General features: G+C 37.5%; 1 protein-coding gene across 4 annotated transcripts in view; it reads right to left on the minus strand.

Annotated features, from left to right (window-relative positions):
• Nucleotides 1-1,811: 1,811 nt before the first annotated feature.
• Nucleotides 1,812-23,955, minus strand: part of PAFAH1B1 (platelet activating factor acetylhydrolase 1b regulatory subunit 1) — an 86,412-nt gene continuing 64,268 nt past the window's right edge. For all 4 annotated transcript variants that reach the window (XM_080827355.1, XM_080827356.1, XM_080827358.1 and 1 more), the window contains 6 exons: nt 17,731-17,899; nt 15,752-15,854; nt 14,513-14,741; nt 10,952-11,053; nt 6,624-6,780; nt 1,812-5,746 (listed from right to left, as the gene is read on the minus strand). In XM_080827355.1, coding sequence (XP_080683481.1) covers nt 5,673-5,746; nt 6,624-6,780; nt 10,952-11,053; nt 14,513-14,741; nt 15,752-15,854; nt 17,731-17,899 — 834 coding nt within the window. In that variant the 3' untranslated portion in view covers nt 1,812-5,672. The remainder of the gene's footprint in view (nt 5,747-6,623; nt 6,781-10,951; nt 11,054-14,512; nt 14,742-15,751; nt 15,855-17,730; nt 17,900-23,955) is intronic.

Below are 23,955 nucleotides of genomic sequence, written 5' to 3' on the forward strand. Positions count from 1 at the left end.
TGGCTGTGGGGCTCCGGAACCAGTGACTTCTGTCCACATGTCTTTTTCAATGAGAAGCTAGTTGAATTAATTAGGATCAGTGGTTTTTAAGCTTGAGCCTACATTAGAATCATCTGGATGGCTTATTAAAATTGATTTTTTCATAGATGTTTTAGAAAGGTCTGAGCTCAAAAGCTTGCATTTCTGAGTTCCCAAGTGCTGCTGCTGCTGGCCTGCTGAGAATAACTTTTTTTTTTTCTTTTTGGAAGATTTTATTTATCTGACAGAGATCACAAGTAGGTAGAGAGGTAGGCAGAGAGTGAGTTGGGAAGCAGGCTCCCCGCTGAGCAGAGAGCCCAATGCGGGTCTTGATCCCAGGACCCTGAGATCATGACCCAAGCCAGCCAAAGGCAGAGGCTCAACCCACTGAGCCACCCAGGCACCCCTGGGAATCACTTTCTTATAGAATTCTGGTAAACCTCTCAGCATGCAAGTCAAGTTTCACCAAAGCCCAAAGAGGGACAGAGCTGCCACATCTACCGTTTCCCTACCAAGTCTTCCATTTTCCTATCCCTCGTCCTATCTTAGGGACACCCAATGAATGTTGGAAAAAAGCTTGAAGTGATATACCAGGGAGTGCGTTTTGAATAGTGAACTGCATTTCAGGATCCTGATGCCAAAGCTAGAACTCTCTACCGCTAAGGAAAGTGGTCAGGCTTACCATCTGCGTCTCAAGCTAGGGGAAAAGAGGAGCCCTGCAGGGAAATGGAAAAGCTGCAAAACTCAGACGACTAGAATTTCACGCAAATTACTTTGGTGTTCTTTGAGGATTCCCGTTTTGGGATGGGGGTAGGCAGGAAGACAACTGGGCTGTTAAGTAAAGCGCTATATCATTCAGCTTTGTCTTTTATACATGAAAAAGGCTGGAGACTTGCTGGGTGCTCTGGACACTACAGGCGCTGGCTGAGCAGTAGTAGAGATGGGAGGTAGGACATAGCCAACATGTGTAAAGCAAAGGGAAAGCCATGCGGCTTCTGGGGCAAGAGTGGAAGATTTTGGTACATTTCAACCAAAATTGAAAGCAGTATTAAGAATCCTCAAGAATCCGGGCCAACTGGGTAGCTCAGTGGTTTAAGCCTCTGCCTTCGGCTCAGGTCATGGTCTCGAGAGTCCTGGGATGGAAACCCTCTTCGGGCTCTCTGCTCAGTGGGGAGCCTGCTTCCCCCTGCCCCCTGGCGCTGTCTGCCTACTTGTGATCTCTGTCAAATAAATAAATAAATAAATAAATAAATAAATAAATAAATAAGTCTGGGGGAAAAAAAAAAGAATCCTCAAGAATCCAAGACCACTGGACAGAACATGTCTCATTCATTAACAGAACAAAGGGGGCATGATCCTTCTCTCTGGACCCTGACCACTATAAGTGGGCCAAGTCTTTGTTGGGGTGTGTGGGGACACAGGAGCATTTACAATAGGTCATTCCTGGCATCAGCTCTCCGGTGCCTGGGCCAATGAGCCAGTCACTGTCAGAATAGGCTGCTGGAGGGAGGGTGGTGCTTTAAAGAAGTCGGGTTTGGGCAAGCCCACCCAGCGCCCAGCGCCATAGCAAGAGCCCCTGCAGCCTAGTTACTGACCTCCTAATAAGGTGAAGGACGGACAGAGCAAAGGCAGTGCCAGCACTGCCCTGGAGAAAAGCCTTCCATTGAGGCCCTGCTACCAATCTGCAGCTTACTCTATGACTGGTGTTGAACACAGTCCCATCTCCTATTAGGAATCAATTTAAAGGCTTTAAATCTCTGCACCAGCACACCAAAAAATAAAAATAAATCACATCTAGTTTTATAGGCATTTAATAGTTTACCAATTGGTACAATAGGATTTTTTAATATGCAGAAAACATGAATAAATTTTGTTTTACACAGTCTGAGAGCAACAAATCTTACTGTAAAACACAAGAGCAATATTATATACATTCCTTTACTGATTTTTTTTTTAAATTGTGTCAATATCTTCAGTTAACTCTTACAATCTGGGAACTGTTTTCTCCAATCACCACCACCTCTGCAACATTCATATGAAATCAATGCTTGCCTTCATGTCAGTGTCAGGATCAACTTCTAACCCGAATATTTGTGTTTGTTTCTATCATCTTCAGTGAGCTTTAGGATGCCTGAAGTATAGGCAGGACAAGAAAGCAGCTACTTACATGATATAGTGGAAAGATAAAGGCCAGTTCAGTCCAGTTGTGACTTGTAAATCCAGCTTGCCCTCCCCCCACCCTACTGAAAAAAACAAAAAACAAAAAAATAAAACCCAAAACCTTTTTCACCGATTTTGTACATGTCGCTTCTCTACTGGGAGATTCTTCTTTGCATCTAGATTAATTAACACATTGGACTTATATACAGCTGGACAGAAAGAGTAACCATTTTAAGCGCCTTTTCCTTCAACAATTTTAATTTCAGTTGCTTAAGAATTATCACTGTCAACCAAACAAAATATCCTTTAATTTTAAATAGTTTTTCTTTAAATAAATTTAAAAGAAAACTATTTAGTGAGTGATTTTACCTGGAAGTTCACACAGAAACAGGAAGAGGCAAACAGGAGAGCAGGGCACTGACAGTAAGGAGACTGCGCTTGGTGATCTAGAGCCAAAGCTTCCAAAGACGACAGCGAGCGCTCCACAGCCTGGACGACTTGCTAACACTATTGATTTTTAGAGCAGTGCGCAGGGCACACCATTGGTCACACCACACATAGACAAAACAGGACGGTCTTAGTCTCCTAAAGTGCAAGATGCCAAGTCAAAAAGCAACTATTCTCCGGGCAATGTCTACACCACAGCTTCCGTGGCTTGCACTTTCTAGAGTGCAGCTAGGACTTCTTGGGCACATTAAGGGTGGCACTGGAATGTCTGTTTTCACACACACAAAGTCAAATAATCATCTGAGGATGCAATTCTACCAGCTTTTTATTTCTTAAATAAGTGGCCAATTTGATTGAGAAAGTGACAAAGCAGCAGTGAACCTCTAAACCAATTCATAAATTCCTCCACTTACAATCCAAACCAGTAACCTCATCATTGTACTTATCCCAGGCAAGGCACAGGGTTAGACAGCAGACAGAGAAACGGAGGCAACAGGAAGAAAGGGCATCAACAGGGCAGTGTCAAACAACAGTGCAGGAAACCGCGCACCTCTGATTCCGGACTGTGGATGGATCGCTCTCCCCCACCCCCTTCGTTATTCAAACAGGGCTTGTTACATTTGGATCCAGTTGAGGACCATCCCTGAGATTCAGTGTTTGCTGCTTCTTAAATGGAGGATGTCTGGTAGCTCAACTAAGCAGCAGGCTGTGGCAATCTCCCAAGTAAGGATAACTTTGTTTACAGAGTAATATTGTTTCTCCTCCTTTGTCAACGAAAGTCACTGTATGCTGCAGGGGGGGAAACCCAGCGGACAGCAGCTTTGTTTCCTCCTAAATCGGTACCATTTTTTCCCTTTATTGTTCATATCTATGAGTGATTTCTAGATGTTGTGGCTTACCCTTAAACAATTCATGTTGCTACATGCTAAAAATGAATTAAAATACAAGACATTTATACATGTACAAACAAATGTTAAGATGCACCATTTCTATGTTTTTATATTTCTTAAAATAGGACAGGAAATAGCAGCAAACAAGAACAAAGATATTTTCCATAGCTTTTGTAGAAAACTCCAGTCAGAACAGCTAAAGGGAAACAAACAAAAAAAAAGACTTCTGAACGTGAGAAGGGTTGTGAGGCAATATTATCCTGAAAGTTATTCTACTGTATTTAAGGAATTAGCTTAAGTTGTAATTTTTGTCTTCAAAAATAGCCATTAGTTCTCAGAACACTTTTCCTTCCAGAGACGTCGCTCAGGAATTATTAAAAACAAAGCAAACAAACAAAAAGACAGAAGTTAGACATAAAGCTGCTTCTAGTAAACATAAGGCCTAGTCTCTGTGTTTGTGTACCTAGAGGACACTAACTCTAACCCTTTGTCTTTTTCAGGAACCAAATTTCCATTAAATACTAAAAGGGATATCTAAAAAAACCCCACATATTATGCAAATGAATAAAATGTAATTCAGAGTAAGTTTCTTTGTTAAACTGTCTTTGTTATTTCTTTGTTCTGTTAACTTTTCAAAGGACCTTAAAAAAAAAAAAAGCTGTTGGTTAGCAAAGCAATGGAATTATTTATTTAATAATCTGCAATGAAATATTGTTTCCAAAGTCATGGATAAAAATTCTCTTAGACTTACTTGTAGTAACTTTGGATCATAATATACAATATATCAGGATGTGTAAAATGCTGAACAGCCAAACTGTTGTGTGTGTGCGTGTGTGATTTTCCTCTTAACTGGGAAAAATTCCCACAGAGTCAGACCTAGTTTTCAGAAGCATTAGGATCAAAAAGGGCTTGTTCTAAAGCATGGTATTCCACAGCAAAATTTATTCTACTTGTATGTTTAGCACTTCTTCAAAAACCCAGGACCCAAAGACATGGAGGTTGTATGTGTGTGATATACATATACAGACTTATCCACTTACAGATAGGCCCATATAAACGTTTATATATAAACAAAAGGTGAAAACACAGTACATTTTTATGCATGCTCCATTAAACCCTGTCTTTTTTTTAACTTGTAAGTTAAATACAGTTCAAATCAATAACAGATTCATGTTGAAAAAACAAACTGCTGTATTTCTCCCACTTCTTTAAAATGGGCAAACATAACCTTTTCAATATTTGTCATTATGTAATGCACATTGCACATCCCTAAAAAACATCAAAACAAATAGTGATTTGTACCATGACACACTCAATGGGAAGATTAAATTCTACTTGGAAGTCACATCACTATACAGTCTAATAGTATGGAGAATACAACTAGAAGTGTGTCTAGTGTGAAAAATAGAAGCTTAGAGTATTACAGTGTTTTGTTAACCTGTTTACAAAGCATTAAGACCCAAATGAAATAGATGATTTGCTATTAGCTGCTGAGATTTTTCTTATTTGAGATTTACAGTCATTTTCTTACATAAATATACCACTAGCCTCTGCTTCATAGGCTGCCAAAACATATGTATCCTATTGATTTGGCAAATGTGTCATGACAAAAATTCCAATGTGTAATCCCCATTAATTACATAGATGGTTCAGAAAATTTTGAATTGTAGCCTTATCATCTAACATCCTTAAAGAAGATTTATTAAGCACACTTAAGTGATGTTACATAGATACACATTTCAGAAAAAGCCCTAATAATCACCACTTTTCCCCAAATGAGGCCATCAAGTCAGGCACCAACAGATAGCAGAAAGAAAAACAGGAATTAATAATCCAACATAAAATGACACTGTCAACTATTCAGTTTAGTGCCCTAGTTCAATTTATTCAACTTCTGCCTTCTTAGGCCTGGTGTGACCAATGCCAGCCCAGGTTTTTAAACCCTATGGTACTTCTAGACAACGTATGTAAATTTACAGTATACAATTTGGATTCACCATGCATGAATACTTTGTGTGTAACATTTAATAAGCTCAATCTACATCCAGAATAATTTACATGAAAGGACAATATTTATTTAAACAGAGCTCAATGGGGTAACCATGGTATCATCAGAGTGCATCCAGAAGAAAATGGGAGGGGCCACATGAGACTCAATCAACGGCACTCCCACACCTTTACTGTTTGATCTACACTGCCAGTAACCACGTATGGTGCCGTCTTATGGAAATCTGAAAGAAAAAGAAAAAGCTTATTTTAAATCTAGATAAAATTTTCAACAAGCCATAAAATAAGCAAGTCCAAGTGCCAGGGATACTCATTTTTTTTTCCTATATACACCCACACACCCACCCCTGGTTTAGGGAAGCTGAGATGTAATGATTAAGTCCTATGTTAATACTTCGATAAAAATACCTCCCCCATAAAACCCCCCTCCCAACTGAAGCTGAATAAACACTCAAATCTGACAACAATAAGGGCACCCTCAATGTATCTATTAACTTACTATATTCCCTATTAGTACTAAAGCTTAGTACTAACGCTTTATATTCATGTTTAATTCTTGTAACAATCCTACGAGGTGGGCATTAGCTTTATTTTTATCATTAGATCCATCAAACCCTAGGTGTATTTTATTTCACTGTATTCACTACTTTAAATTCTAGATTCAGGTCCAGATAACACTGAGGATATTTATTAAACTTAAATACGATTCTGAGTTCCCAGTACATGGTAGTATATATCTGTCAGAGGAAAAAAGGCAGAGTAAAATTTACTTTGAGAAACTTACAAACTAGTAGGGGAGGAAAATTACCCATCAGAGTGGTTAGTAAGCATCCTCTTCACAATCCTAGTTTCCAAAACCAATGTTGTGCATGGAGAAAGTAATTTTTTTTTATTATAAGGCTGATGATGGAGAGAGAGAGTTAAGGAAAGGAGAATTTAAAACAAATGGTAGGAATCCACAAAGTTTTTAAACTGTCTTCTCTAGTCTGTCCTGAAAGCACAGTCATTTCTTACTTGGAAAATTCCACATGATTACATAAAACTGTTTATATCTGGCACTCCAAAATCTAATTGCTTAGAAACCTCATTACTCATACATACCCAAGGAGGTAACAAAGTGTTCATGCGCATTGAGGGTCTTCATGCATCGCTTGTTCTTGTAATCCCACACACGTAGGGTCTTGTCATCAGCACAACTCAAAATAAACTTCCCCCCAGAATGGAACAGAACTCCACGTACCCAGTTATCATGACCCACCTTAAAGACAAGAAGGTATTTGATTTAATAAAGGGATAAAGTATTTAAATAGCATCCAGAAAAACAGTCATTACTCAAAGCACAATAAAAAATGTCAATGCCAAAAAAGAGCCACTGGGATGACTGGAGAAACTGAGTAATGTCAAATCTCTCTCTCTTTTTTTTAAATCATTTTTTAAAAGGAATCTCTACACCCAATGTGGGACTTGAACTCACGACCCTAAGATCAAGAGTCACATGCTCTACGGACTGAGTCAGCCAGGCGCCCCAATGATCATTTTATTGTGGTTATACCGAATACCTTTATTTTTAGGAGATACAACTATCATGGTATCTACAAGTACCTCTCAAATTGTTCAGCAAAATGTACACACACACACAAACACAGAAAGGAAAACGTTGGCAACTGGTGACTCTAGGTGAAGGATACACAGGTATTTACTGCATATCCATCCATCCATTCATCTACCTACATCTCCTACCCCAGGAGTTTCAGTTCTTGCTATTTACCCTAAGAAATAATTAAGAATGGCCCAGAGATTTATTCTACAAAGATGTTCATCAAAGCACTGTACGTGATCAGTAATGAAATATCTAACAACATGAGCCAGAGTCACATGCCTCCTAAGTTAAAGGTTTGCCACAAAGTAATATATACAATATGATTATCATTTTTACATATAAAATCTCTACCATATTCATCTACATAGGAATTAAAGAAAACAGCTTAGAACTGCACAGTCCAACAGGGTAGCCATTTAGTCACATGTAGCTTTTCAAATATAAACTAACACTGGGGCGCCTGGGTGGCTCAGTGGGTTATCCATCTGCCCTCGGCTCAGGTCATGATCCCAAGGTCCTGGGATCAAGCCCCACATTAGGCTCTTCACTCAGCAGCTCTGCCTACTTGTGTTCTTTCTCTCTCTGTCAAATAAATGAAACCTAAAAAAAAAAAAAAAAAAAAAAACTAACGAACATTAACACTACCAGCAATTCAGTCCTTCCGTCTCACTAGCCATATTTCAAGAGCTCAATAGCTGCATGTGGCCGGTAGCCACAAATCTGGATATTAGAGATACAGAACATCATCACAGAAAGTTTTACTGGACAGCCCTAGACTAGAAAATACACACTTCATAGGTATTATAAGTGATATAAGGGAGATATTTATTTTCTTTTATTAGCTTTTCTGTATATTTCTAATCTTTCTACAACATAAATAACCATATTGCTTTTGTAAAAGAACCAAAAAAGGGGGAGTTAACAAAATAAAAAAAAGATGAGCAAGGTGATGTACCCTTTGTTCTAGGGGTGCCTGGGTGGCTCAGTTGGTTAAGCAGGTGCCTTTGGCTCAGGTCATGATCTCAGGGTCCTGGGATCAAGCCCTGAATTGGGCTTCCTGCTGAGGGGGAATCTGTTTCTCCCTCCCCATTTGCCCTCCCACCCCTGGCTCATGTGTAGTGCTCCCTCTCTCAAATAAATAAAATCTTTAAAAAAATACCTTTTTCTATTAATGTGACCTATAAAAGTCACCAATCACTAGACATAGAAACCTCAACAAAAGTTAGAATCACAGGGTGCCTGGGTGACTCAGTGGGTTAAAGCCGCTGCCTTCGGCTCAGGTCATGATCCCAGCGTCCTGGGATCGAGCCCCGCTTCGGGCTCTCTGCTCAGCAGGGAGCCTGCTTCCTCCCTTCTCTCTCTGCCTGCCTCGCTGCCTACTTGTGATCTGTCTGTCAAATAAATAAATAAAATCTTAAAAAAAAAAAAAAAAAGATTCCTGTCTTTAAAAAAAAAAAAAAAAAGTTAGAATCACATTTCTGTGGCTACACCAAAATAGAGCAGTAAGAAGTACCCCCTTCAGGGATGCCTGGGTGGCTCAGTGGGTTAATAAGCCTCTGCCTTCGGCTCAGGTCATCTCAGGGTCCTGGGATTGAGTCCTGCATTGGGCTCTCTGCTCAGCAGGGGGCATGCTTCCCCCCCCACCCCCCCACCTGCCTCTGCTTACTTGTGATCTGTGTAAAATAAATAAATAAAATCTTAAAAAAAAAAAAAAAAGGTATCCTCCTTCAGCTGAAAAAATAGGAGAGCACAGCACATGCTTTTTTTTTTCTTCTTCTTAAAGATTTATTTATTTGACAGAGAGAGAGATCGTAAGTAGAGATAGAGGCAGGCAGGGAGCGGGGGTGGGGGGTGGGGGAAGCAGGCTCCCTGCCAAGCAGAAGGCCCGATGCAGGGCTCAATCCTAGGACCCTGGGATCATGACCTGAGCCGAAGGCAGAGGCTTAACACACCAAGCCACCCAGGAGCCCCTTTTTCTTTCTTTTTAAAAAGATTTTCTTTTCAAGCAATCTCTATATCCGATATGGGGCCCTAACTCACAACCCTGAGATCAAGAGCCCCCACACTCCACTGACTGAGCCAGTCAGGTGTCCCATACACACATTCTGATTTTAAATGTAGGTGACCTTTTTAAATAGTGATATAGCATATCTGAGGTCCGAATACTACTACAGGAGAGTTTAACTTTCTAACCTTTTTTTTTTTTTTTTTTTTTTGGAGCCCAGTGTGGGGCTTGAACTCACAACTGGGAAATCAAGACCTGAGCTGAGATCAAGAGTCAGACACTTAACCAACTAAGCCATCCAAATGCCCCTCTGATCAATTCTTTTTTTTTTTTTTAAGATTTTATTTATTTATTTGACAGAGAGAGAGATCACAAGCAGGCAAGTAGGCAGAGTGGCAGACAGAGGGGGAGAGGGGAGCAGGCTCCCTGCTGAGCAGAGAGCCCGATGTGGGGCTCGATCCCAGGACCCTGGGATCATGACCCGAGCTGAAGGCAGAGGCCCAACCCACTGAGCCATCCAGGCACCCCACCTCCCCTCTGATCAATTCTTGATGATAATTCCAAAGTGTCTATTGTACCCTATAGAGAGACAATCACTTCAACATATGGTTAGCACCTAAAGAAATCTCTAAAACAAACATGGATGCCCAATTACAAAAGCTGCTACTGAATTAATGCCCACAGATTCCCTTAGAACTTCCTTAGGCAAAGAAGAATCTTCACAATGCTTACTATCATTTATATATACTTTAAAAAAAAAGATTGTATTTATTTGAGAGAGAGAGCATGAGCAAGGGGAAGGGGTTGAGTGAGAGAGAGAAGCAGACTCCCCACTAAGCAGGGAATCCACTATGGGACTCGATCCCAGGACTCTGGCATCATGACATGAGCAGGAGGCAGACGCTAAACCGACTGAGCCACCCAGGTGTCCTCATTTATGTATCCTAATACCAAATTCTAGGTGCTCCTAAAATGAAACAAGCATTTCCAAGTCATAAAGCTAGGTAACAACAGTAACATCAGAATGGTAAAATAGGGGTGCCTGGGTGGCTCAGTGGGTAAAGTCTCTGCCTTCATCTCAGGTCAAGATCCCGGGACCTGGGATCAAGCCCCGCATCGGGCTCTCTGCTCAGCAGGGACCCTGCTTCCTCCTCTCTCTCTCTCTGACTGCCTCTCTGTCTACTTGTGATTAATGTCAAACAAATAAATAAAATCTTTAAAAAAAAAAAAAAAGGTAAAATTAACCAAATAAATTGGACCATGTGAACAAACAGATAATAGTTAAATGGATTCATATTAAAATTAAATACCATGAAATATAGAAACAGTTCTTTTAAAAAAATGAATGAATCTAGGGGTACCATGGTTAAGTGCCTGCCTTCAGCTCAGATCATGATCTTGGGGTCCTGGGATCCAGCCTCATGTTAAGGCTCCCTGCTCAGCAGGGAGTCTGCTTCTCCCTCCCTCTCTCGCCCTCCTCCAAATTGCGCTTGCTCCCTCTCTCTCTCAAAAAAATAAGAAAAGAGTGTATTATAATCTCCTATAGGAAATATATAATTTTAAAGATACAGTGAGCTAGGCTCTCCCTCCTGGCATTAACTGGCTTTGTAGATTCCTTTATATAAACATGACATTTTACAGGAATAATTTTCCTATCACTTAACAATAGGATTACAAAAGTTTAAGAAAAATAGTGTTTATAAAGAAGTTCTTTCAAAGCTTGCAATAATCCAGATTATTTAATAAGATATTACAAGGCATCTAACTGAAAATATATAAATATAGTTAAGATACAAAAGAAGCAGTAAGATTATGCAAACTTACTAGGGTCATAAGGCACATGCCAGTACTAACGTCCCACATCTTAATAGTCTTGTCTCTGGATCCAGACAGTAAGAATGGCCCAGGCTTGCCACTTTTTTTAGTCTACAGAAAACATACAAATATAAGTTTCCCATGTAAGAAGTTGAGTGAGGACTTTAAATGATCTACATTTCCAGTTTTTATAAAAATGCAATTTTGGGGGACAAATATTGTGTATGTTTATTACACACCATCTGATGTTCTGAGATATATATACATTGTAAAATGACCATCATAATCAGGTTAATTAATATATCCATCACCTTGTATAAACATTCCCACCCCTTTTTAGGCAGTGAGAACACATTTTTCTTTAAGGTGAGAATACTTAAGATTTACCCTCTTGGCAAATTTCAAGTATATGACACAGTATTATTAACTGTAGTCACCAAGCTGTATTTTAGATCTCTAGGACTTATTCTTCATATTTTTCTGTATTGAAATACACAGGTTTTTTGACATACATAAGCTATTACACAGGAAAGACCCAGATAATATGAAAACAGAATATCTCTACTAAGATTACGATTCAGTTTCTATAATACTAATGGATGATCAATTTACTGTTCAAGAATTCTGTAATCAAGAAAAAATTTAAAGCTACTTAATTCAGTCTATACAAAGTCCAGCCAGAATCAAATTTATGACATGGCAAGTAGCCACCACCAGAGGGCAGTAAAAAGAATCTGAAAATGCAACCAGTCAGCCAAAATACAAAGTTACTATAGAAGCCTCATTTTGGAAAAATAATTTTTGGGGATGGGGAGGTGGGGAGATGGGGGCTGAGGAGGAAGATTCTCCTCCTTCATTTATTAGAACGTAATTTAAAAATATCCACAATAGAGGGAAACAAGCCATAAGTGACTCAGTGATAGAGAACAAACAGGGCTGATGGGGGATGGGCTAGACGGGTGATGGGAATTAAGGAGAGCACTTGTTGTGAGGAGCACTGGGTATTGTATGTAAGTGAGGAATCACTGAATTATACCCTAGAAACCAATACTGCGCTGTATGATAACAAGAGCAAAACTCCCCAATAGGGCTGTCTATATAAAAGACGCGGTCAAATTCTGGCTCTGCAATTTATTCAAAGAAATAATATTCTGTAACTTATTTTTAAGATATTAATCATAAAGACTGAAATAATGAAAAGTACCAATTAAAGAACCATGAAGAAATATAATGAAACTACAGACTAGAAAACCCAAAAGACTCCAAAAAATTGCTAGAATTAATAAGCAAATGAGTAAAGTCTCAGGATACAAAACCAATATACATAAATCTGTTGCATTCAATAATGAAGCAAACAGAAGGGGAAATTAAGAAAACAATCCCATTTATAAAGGCACCAAAAATAGTAAGATACCTAAAAATAAACCTATACAAAGAAGTGGAAGATCTATACTCTGAAAACTATAAAACACTGATGAAAGAAATGAAGACAACACACAAAGAAATGGAGACATTCCACGCTCATAGACTGGAAGAACAAATACTGGTAAAATGCCTATACTACCCAAAGCAATCTACACATTTAATGCAATCCCTATCAAAATACCAACAGCATTTTTTCACAGAACTAGAACAATCAATCCTAAAATTTGTATGGAACCACAATAGACCCCAAATAGCCAAAGCAATCTTGAAAAAGAAAAGCAAAGCTGGAAGCATCACAATTCCAGACTTTAAGTTACATTACAAAGCTGTAGTAATCAAAAACAGCACAGTACTGGCACAAAAGCAGACACATAGATCAATGGAACTGAATAGAAAATCCAGAAATAAAACCACAGTTATATGGTCAATTAATCTTTGATAAAGCAGGGAAGAATATCCAGTGGGAAAGACAGTCTTTTCCAAAAATGGTGTTGGGCAAACTGGACAGCAACATGCAAAAGAATGAAACTGAACTTTCTTACACCACACACACTTAAGACTGAAGACCTAAGCGTGAGACCTGAAACCATAAAACTCTTAGAAGAGAGCGCTGGCAGTAATTTCTCTGCCATTGGCTCTATCAACTTTTCTCTAGATAGGTTCCCTGAGGTAAGGAAACAAAAGCAAAAATAAACTACTGAGACTACATACATCAAAGTAAAAACCTCCTGCACAGCAAAGAAAACAATCAAAACAAAGAGGCAACCTACAGAATGGGAGAAGGTATTTGTAAATGACATATCTGATAGTATTAAAAATATATAAAGAATATATATAACTCAACATCCAAAAAACAAATCCAATTAAAAAATGGGCAGAAAACATGAAAAGACATTTTTCCAAAGACATTCACATGGCCAAGAAACACATGATGCTCAACATTACTCATCATCAGGGAAATGCAAATCAAAACTACAATGAGATATCGCCTCACACCTGTCAGAATGGCTAAAATTAATTAATACAAGAAACAACAGTGTTCATGAGGATGTGGAGAAAGGGGAACCCTCCTGCACTGTTGGTGGGAGGGCAAACTGGTGCAGTCACTCTGGAAAACAGTATGGAGCATCCTCAAAAAGTTAAAAATAGAACTACCCTACGACCCAGCAATTGTACTACTGGGTATTTACTGCAAGAATTAAAAAAACCCACTAATTCAAAAGGATACATGCACCCTTTTATTTATAGTGGCATTATTTAGAACAACCAAGATACAGAAGCAACCCAAGTGTTCATCAACTGATGAATGGCTAAAGATGTGATGCTCACACACATACAATGGAATATTATTCATCCCTAAAAATGGGGGGGGGGGATGAAATCTTGCCATTTGCAATGATATGGATGGAGCTAGAGAGAATAATGAAATAAGTCAGAATGTAAGTCAGAACACTATAATGAAATAAGTCAGAGAAAGACAAATACCTTATGATTTAAGAAACAAAACAAACAAGCAAAGGGTGGGGGGAGAAAGCAACAAACCAAGAAACAGACTCTTAACTCTAGAGAACAAACTGATGGTTAACAGAGGGGAGGAAGGTGAGAGGATAGGTGAAATAGGTAATGGGTATTAAGGAATGCAATTGTGATGAGCACAAGGTGATTAAAAAAAAAACAACTCCAGACTCAGTTAGTGCTTCTACTGATTAAGAGTATCAAGAGGCCTTCATATGAAATATTCTTTAAAACAAGTATTTAAGGACTGAACTGCATTCCAACACAAATCTATAAATAAAATAATTATGTTCATTAAAGGGTATTCTTCTAAAAGATAACTTTAACCTCTCCCGTAAGTTTTACTTTGCATTGGTATACTAACAATGGCATTTCTGATAAATTTAATGACCACTTTTACAGGAGAATCTATCATCCCCAGCACAAGTCAAGTGTCAGCTGACAACAATAAACACTGGTTAAAATTATAAATAACTTCCACATGTCCGAAAGAGTAAAGACTTTCAAGATACAGAATTCTGGGATGCAGATTTGTCAATGCATTAACTGCCCTGTATCTGAGAATCAAAAAAGTTATCTAAGATTCTGATATCAGCAATAAAATAATGAAATGACATATAAATCACATACCTCAGATCCTGTTGCTTCAGAGATGGAAGAGTATGAGCTTTCTGGAGCCCAGGAAATACACTCTACCACATGCTCATGTTCTCGAAGCTCAGCCTTGCATTCCTTTGTTGCTACGACCCATACGCGCACCGTCTGATCATTGGAACAGCTGGCTATCAGAGTGCCGTCCTGATTTGGCCGCACCATACGTACCCATTCTCTGTGTCCCGTGAATGTCTTCACACAGTAGCTGTCAAAATAAGTAGTAATTTACATCATGAATGGCAATTATTGGGACACTTTCCAGAAGCAATATAAAACTAGCCATGCACTGGAATGAAGAGGCTGGCACAAAGTTAGAGTAACCACAGGCAAGTCAAGAGAATAAATGTACATTCACGGTTAATAAAAGATGGGGACAGGCCAGAAAATCAAATTATCAATTAAATGTGCTGATGGGAGTATCATCAAGGAGGTAACCAATCAACACATTATAGAAGATAAACAACCAATCAACACATTATAGAAGAAGCTATAATACATTACAGAGAGAAATAAAATCTTCTAAAATGAAACACACACAATAAACCTAACAAAAGTATTTATAGCCTTGTTGGGAAACAGACACTCTCTACTAATCTGGGTATAACTAGTAGTAGGTTAAGGTTTTATAGTAACAATCATGTGTCATTCTAAGCACAACCAAATTCAGCCTAATAAGGGAATACCTGCACAAATGTTATTATGTTTTATTTCAACCCACAGAGAAATCACCTAAAAAAAGACCACAGAGAAATAAGCCACTAGGGGCACCTGGGTGGTTCAGCTGGTTAAGCGTCTGCCTTCGGCTCACGTCATGATCCCAGGGTCCTGGGATGGATCCTTGTGTCTTGTCTGGCTACCTGCTCAGTGAGGAGCCTGCTTCTCCCTCTCCTTCTGCACTCTGCCCGCCCCCCCACCAATGCTTGTTTTCTCACACTCTGCACTCTCAAATAAATAAATAAAACCTTAAAAAAAAGAAAGAAAGAAAGAAAGAAGCCATTGCATAGAAAATGGGTCTCAAGGACATGGAAGTTTCTTTTATAATTTTCCTGTTCCTTTATCGGAAACATTTAAGAGATTAAAACCTCGTATTAAAGTATATAAACACAACCAGCCATGATCATTTGGGGTTAAAGTCAAAATAATTGGTTCAGAACACATTTTGGCTATTTGTTTTATATCTCCTCAGCTGACACCTTTTCAACCAAACCTACTCACCCAGTTTGCACTTCCCACATTTTTATAGTTTTATCCCTTGAGGCAGACACTATATGATCTCCATTGGGCATGATGGCTACTGAAGAAACATTGTGGTCATGGCCTAAAACACATAACACAGCAATGTATTAAGAATATATCACCAAGAGCAATTAAACCTCAGTTTACCGTGAGATTTCACTGTGGGATTTCAAATATCGCAGCAACTTTAAATACACTGGGCTTTATATAAATTTGATAAGAAAGCTGGATTTACATACACAAGTCAAGGAATTAGCAACTTAATAAAATAATCCATAATGAATTAAGTAGCTAGCTCAATTTATGATTAAATTTCAACCTGTACAACTGGTACAGTTGTACACTACAAGGAATCAGTATCATCAGCATTTGAATATACTAATATGCTGAATGTTTATATGAACACTAGATACACACAAAAATTTCCATGGTTGATATCCTAAGATATATGTTAGAAATAAGACTTACAAAGCTAAAGAGAAAGAAGAAGAAAAATGGAGATTTGGTTCCATATTTAAAACAGTGGTTGAAAATTTCCTTTTTTGTTGCTGATGTCCCTGGGGATAAAAATGCATTATCCTATATGCATTATTCACATTCCTAATCAGCTATCCCTTGTGGAAAAAACTCTATAGAGAATCCTCATAAATATCATTAGCTTAAGGAATACACAGTGATTGGAAAAAACTCCTTTATAAAAAATATTTTAAATTTAAGTATAGTTGACACACATTACATTAGTTTCAGTTGTACAACACAGTGATTTGACAAGTTTATACACAATGTTACTATGTTCACTGCAAGTGTACCTGCCATTTGCTACCATACACCGGTATAATATCATTAACTCTATTCCTTATGCTGTGCCTTTTATTCCCCTGACTTCCTCACTCCATAACTGGAAGCCTATATCTCCCACTCCCCTTCTTCATTAAAGTCACACACAAAAAAAAAAAAAAAAAAAAAGTCACAGCAACAAGATTCAGGCTACTCAAAGAAACATAAACACTAGATTTTACTAAAGGATTCCATTCTTTTATGAAAGAATTCCTTTAACTGGTAAGTTTCCCACTTAATTTGGGGGAAAAACACCCTTCAAATTATACTCTCTATGTAATCACATCACGATTATCTATTAAAAAAAAACTCTTTCATTACCAACATAGCATGTGTTCTTTATGTAAAATCCAAACATTCAAATTTTATCATATTTAAAGAAACGAAAATCCTTAGTGGGCACCTTCTATGTGCCAGGTACTAAACCAAGATGATTCATGTATATGATTTCATTTTATCCTCACAACAATCCTATGACAGGTATTATTATCTCTGTCCTGCAGATCAAAGAAGTTGAAATTTCCGAATGTCACAAGTAAACAAGTAGGAATTTGAACCCAGATATCTGATTCCAAAGCCCATGTTCTTTCCACAAGGCCAAACGGCCTCAGAGAATAGTCTCTAGGACAAGACTCAGGAAAACAACCTAACACTGAGACTATAGTGTATGTGGAACATTAGAGAGTGAGCAACAAAAACCAGGTTCCAGCTTTTACTATACCTATTTGCTCTGGACTTCAGTATCCCAAGTGAGAAAAATGAAAAACAAAACAAAACAAAACAAATCCCCAATAACTTCATTCTCTTTCTTTCTTGAAGACAGAGGTCCCAGGAGTTTTTCTTATCCAAAAATATTCCTGAAAACGAATTAAGTATTTTATATAAACCAGTACTAGGAGATACTTAAAACCTCATAACTGAAACAATTCAACTACTATGGCTTCTCCATGGGTTATTTACATCATACACACTTCCACTGATACAATTAAGAATTAAATGTAGGGAACCTGCACGCTATTAGAAAACAGTATTCTTTTCTCTGGAATGTCACGTTACAAATCAATATCAAAATACTATCCACAAAAAAAAAAAAAAAAAAATTACTATCCACTACCCCTTACCGTGCATGGTTCTGATGCATTCAAAGCCCTGAAAATCCCATAGTTTAATGGTCATATCTGCAGAACAGGAAGCCAGAAGCTTGCCACTGTGGTCAAATGAAATATCCTGTACAGAGTCTGTATGTCCCTTAAGAGTTCGCTCAAAATCTCCAGTCTCATAATCCCACACCTGTCAAGTGACCAGAAACTTGGTTAACATCAACCCATCCCTTCTTTCTCATTTTACATTAGGCACTCAGCAGACCAGTACGAGCAAATGAGAGACTTAGAAACAGCACATCTTCAAGTACAGACTGGTCTTTTCTCTAGAGAAAACTGAAGTTGTAATTATTAAAACAGACTTCTAGTACCACATTATCTACCATACACTTTATGCTAGTGAGTAGGTATATGAAGCCAAAAGACAGTCTCTTCCCAGTCTGACAGGAGACAACACACATGTAAACAAATAAATTTAAAGATAAAAGTTTTGGGGGCAGTTGATAGGCATCTACAGGCAGAGTATTAGGGCACAATAAAGAGTGCTCAATTCTAATAGACAAGCAGAGCTCAGACATCTAAGAAGAAGGAAAGACTTCACAAGAGGCTACTGTCCATGAGTAGATTAACAAAAGCATGTATCATTCTGATGCAAAAATGGGAAGTCACTGACACATTTTTTAAAGATAATTCTCCTAAAATAACAGACATAATAATCTATTAAGAATAAATATTAGGGGTGCCTGGGTGGCTCAGCTGGTTAAGCACCCGATTCTTGATTTCGGCTCAGGTCGTGATATCAGGGTCGTGGAACTGAGCCCCCACTGGGGAGTTTGCTTGTCTCTCTCCCTCCGCTCTTCCCCTCGATCGTGCTCTCTCTCATTTTCTCTTTCTCTTTCAAATAAATAAATAAATAGGTAAATCAAATCTTTATTAAAAAAGAATAAATATTAGAAACAGACCTCAAGAACATACTAAACTTTCACTCTGGTGGTCAAACGCCAGTCTAAAGTTCAGTCTTTACCCGACACCAATTACATTCTCTAAAATCAGATTGATTCCATTCTTCCTATAGTAGGTTCAAATTTACTTGTAGGAGGGTATGTATCAACCAATTTAAAGAAACTTAGAAAATGCATTTTGAAAACTTGGAAACAATCTAAATATCCAACATTAGGGGAATGGCTAAGTAGATATAAAACCTGGGATTATAAGGAACTTGTGACATGATGAAATAATGTTAAGTTAAAAAGAACACAAAATTACACGTGATCACTACATAAAAAACTCAACTAAGAAAAATAAACTATCTTCTAAAAAACATTTCTTTTAAAGAAAACGTACATACCCTTCTCAATATAAACAAGATTTTTTTTTAAGCCATATATTCAACTACTTCTACATAAAAGTGATTTCTAATTTTACACATATTTTGTTAGATTTATCCTTAACTATTCTGGGGTTTTTTGATGCTACTCTGTGGCATTTTAAAATCTCAATTTTCAAATTATTCATTGCTACTTTATAGAAATACAATGACCCTTTGTATAGTAACCCTGTATCCAGAGATTCTGTTAAATTCAGCCACAGTTCTCGTAGCTTTTTTGTAGATTCTTTGGGCTTTTTACATGGATGACCATGTTGTCTACAAGTAAAGACAGTTTCATTTCTTCCTTTCCAATCTGTATGCCTTTTACTTCTTTTTCTGCCTTACTGCACTGACAAGGCACTCTTTTGCAAACATAAATGTAAGTGGTTGAGACTTGACACCACGTCTTTGGTTTCTGATCTCAGGAGGAAAGCATTGTTTTCCACCATTTATTATTATGCTCAGTCACCTTTTAAACTTTTATCAACTTAATGAAACTCCCTTCTTAGCTTGCTGAGAGCTATTATCATGAATGAATGTTGGAATTTTGTCAGATGCTTTTTCGGAACCCATTATGTTTTTATTGATGTAGTGTATCACACCGACTGTGGAACCAATCTTGCATTCTGGGATAAATCCTACTTGGGTCGTATTAATTAACCTTTTCATAAATTGCTGAATTTAATTTGCTTACAATTTGTTAAGGATTTTGCATATGTGTTCACGAATAGTATAATACTGGTCAGAAGTTTTCCTTTTTGTAAGATTTCTGTCCCATTTAGTATCTAATGATACCAAGAGTTCAGATGAATATGTTACATATTACAAATAAGGTGTCACCTTGAAGTTCAGTTTCAGTTAACTTTCCATGCATTTATCAAAGAACACTATAGCATTTTCTCTAAAATACACCCAGAAAATGAACTGTCTCTTCATAAACGGTGAACAAAGCATTTTAATGTCTGTGAGTATCAAGAACAAGAACTAATTTTATTATTCTTTTGATATTTACCTTTTCTATGATTATAAAAATAAATGCTCATTTTTCTTTGCTTTTCACCACAAGTATTTCTCCATGCCATTCGAGATTTGGCAAACTTTCTTTTTTTTAAGATTTTATTTATTTATTTGACAGAGAGATCACAAGTAGGCCGAGAGAGAGAGAGAGAGAGAGAGAGAGAGAAACAAGCTCCCTGCTGTGCAGAGAGCCCGATGCGGGGCTCAATCCCAGGACCCTGGAATCATGACCTGAGCCAAAGGCAGAGGCTTTAACCCACTGAGCCACCCAGGTGCCCCTTAAGATTTGATTTTATTTTATTTTTTAAAGGTTTTATTTATTTATTTGACAGACAGAGATCACAAGTAGGCAGAGAGGCAGACAGAGAGAGAGAAGAGGAAGCAGGCTCCTTGCTGAGCAGAGAACCCGATGCGGGGCTCGATCCCAGGACCCTGGGATCATGACCTGAGCCAAAAACAGAGGCTTTAACCCACTGAGCCACCCAGGCACCCCCAAACATCTTTTTTTAAAGGAATTCCTACTGTTAGCTAAATTTTTGGCAGGGAGCAGAAGGGCGGAGTGAGAGATAATCTTAAGCAGGCTCCATGCCTAGCACAGAGCCCAGGAGGGGCCTCAATCTTACAACCCTGAGATCATGATTACCTTAGCCAAAAATCAAAAGTCAGACAACTTGACCGAGCCACCCAGGTACCTCTAAAATTTTTCATTATTATAGAAAACACTATATAAATGAAAATCTCTGAATATTAAAAAATACCTCTTCTCATTTTGCAATATTAGGTCAGAAAGTGAAAAATCATTTTGGGTCAAAAAATACAGACTTTAAGCCCTTTATATATTCTGCTGAATTGTTCTCTCATAAGATTTTATGAAATGTAATGAGAATGCCTGCTTCATTAAATTCTTATCACCACTGGGAATTCACATCTAAAAAGTAAAATATACTGACAGATTTGAGATATATTGTCGTATTAATAATGCATTTTTCTACTATTAGTAGCAAACCCAAAACTTCTGCTCCTTTGGTTAGCCATTTTTTTCTTCTCCTATGAATTGTCTGTTCACATCCCACAGTTCAATTTTCTACTGACATGATTACAGTTTTTCATATTTGTTTTGAACTCTATAAAAAGTTGGCAGTCCTGAGGTGCCTGGGTGGCTCAGTCAGTTAAGTGTTTGCCTTTAGCTTAGGTCACGTTCCTCAAGTCGTTCTCCCTGCTCAATGGGGAGCCTGCTTCCCCCTCTCCCACTCCATTCCCCCTGCTTCTGCTCTCTTTCTCGGTCAAATAAATAAATCTTTAAAAAAAATTTTTTTAAAAAGGTTGGCACTCCTTCATCTGCTTCATTAGCTGAACTTATTTTTCAGTTTTACTTCCTGTTCATTTTTTTAAATACTTAAGAATAGTTCTACATGACAATCAGGAATAACATTTCAAGGGATGCCTTGCTGGCAAAGTTGGTGGAATGTGTGACTCTTGAATCTTGGGGTTATGGGTTTGGAGACTACTTAAAATATAAAATCCTAAATTCTTTAAGGGAAAAAATTTAAAAATTTAAATGATGCACAATTCAAAATACTGTTATGAACTATTTCATAGAGCTATCCTATATTTCCCCTAAATTATTAATTAAAGTTTAAAGGTTGATGATATAAATGAATTACTCTCTCTTATATTTACCAGATGCACAAGGGAAATAATAAAAATTTCTGTTATCAATAATTGTAACATTAACTACATTTTACTGAGCCCTTACCATCTACCTAAATCTGCCAGGCACTATACTGCTATATGTTGTATATTATTTTAAGCCAAAAAACTGTCTTCCCAACAAATGAGAAAACTGAGCCTTTAACATATCAAGTGCTTTGTCCAAGACAGTCACAAAATTACAAAAAATTCTGTTTATGTTAATCCTTTGAGTTTTGGGAGAAGTAGCTCTATCACAATCTTCATTTAGTCATCACCTAGGGTGCTCGCTTCGGCAGCACATATACTAAAATAGTCATCACCTAGGTTTTACTAAACTGAACAATACAAATATGGAAGGAGAGTAGAAAACCATTCTTCTCATTTCAAAAAATATACACAGAAGTAATTTAATGAGAAACAAAGCTTTATGTGTAAGACTAAACAGAACATTATTTTATGATAGTAGATGACCGGAAATGGTATAAAAAGTCTAAAGGGGGGTGCCAGGGTGGCTCAGTGGGTTAAAGCCTCTGCCTTAGGCTCAGGTCATGATCCCAGAGGGGCTCAGGTCATGATCCCAGGGTCCTGGGATCGAGCCCACATTGGACTCTCTGCTCGGCAGGGAGCCTGCTTCCCCCTCTCTCTCTGCCTGCCTCTCTGCCTACTTGTGATCTCTGTCAAATAAATAAATAAAATCTTAAAAAAAAAAAACAAAGTCCAAAAAAAGAAAATTTGTTCACCATACTGAAACACTGCTGGCACCAAGTAAGTACTCCTTTAGTACCTGGCCAGTACTGTTTTAAGTTGTTTCCACATATTAACTCATTTAATCCTACCAAAAGCCCTAAGAGGTTAGTATTAATTATCTTCATTTTATATCTGAGGAAAGAGAAGCACAAAAAGTTAATCTACCCATGATCACATTAATTTTGAGTGATGGGGTCAGGACTTGAACCAAGAGTATTAACTATCCTATAAATCCTCCACATATAAACTAAACAACTGGCTTAAAATCATTAAAAATGATTAATCAGAAAGAAAGAAACCTATTTCTAAAACAATTTAATCAAAAAAGAATCAAAACTAAACACAAATTTTTTCATTAATGAAACAACCACGTGTACACATATTAAATAAAGAGTAAATGGAAGGGAGAACTATTAAGTAGGTGCTGAGATATATGGCATGATTATTATACATAGAAATTTTAAAACTTCTAATTGTAACCTTTTATTTTATTTTTTTAATAATTCAAGCCCCAACATGGGGCTTGAATTCACCACCCCGAGATCAAGAGTTGCATGCTCTAGCAAGTAAGCCAGCCAAGGCGCCCCGATTTGTAATATTTTAAAGTTTACTCAATAAGTATAGTTTAAGATGGCACATTGACAGTTTTGTTTATGCTTTTATATCACTGCTGCAAAATCAATAATTAAGACCAGGTTTTTAATCTATTCATCCTTATGCCTCATGATACCTGTACAGTTTCACAGTACACAAGACTATCATGAAATCAGTAATTTAAATACATGTCTCCATATTCTTGAAAAACAGCAACAGTTAATGTATTAGGTATGTAATCATTTCAGACTACATGTACACATATGATTTAAGACTCTCTTCCAATTACTCTGCTGCCCACCCCATGGATGACCAGTCCATAGGATGTAAGGAAGCCACTGGTTTAGAAATAAAGAAAGAAACCACGTAAGGAACATATAAAACAATGTTTAATTTGAACAAATTTCTTTAAGTAGAGTCACAATTAAGTCATTATGGTATTTTACACTGGACTGCTGCTAGGCGATATATATAGTCTTAACAATCTACTTATGTTTTCTTAATTATACCTCTATAAATGAAACTTAAAAATCTAGAACTTAATCTGGAAAAAGCCTTAGAGGAGAAAAACCTACCTAAACCTTTTAATTATATTTTACTTATCTTTCTGCAGGTAGTTTATACAACTGTTACTATAGTGTGTCTGGATCAAAGGGAATTATAAAAATAACTTTTTTTCTGGATTAAAAGATGAAACATCAAAATGTGTATATTTATTGTAAAAAATATAAAAATGGGAGAAATACATAACTTATAAAGTGAAAACCTTTTGTATCACCACAACCCCGGAGAGAACTACTGTTTGGAATCAAAGGCAGTATTTAAAT

Source organism: Martes martes, assembly GCF_963455335.1.
Source record: "Martes martes genome assembly, chromosome: 16".
In the NCBI taxonomy this organism is placed as follows: domain Eukaryota; kingdom Metazoa; phylum Chordata; class Mammalia; order Carnivora; family Mustelidae; genus Martes; species Martes martes.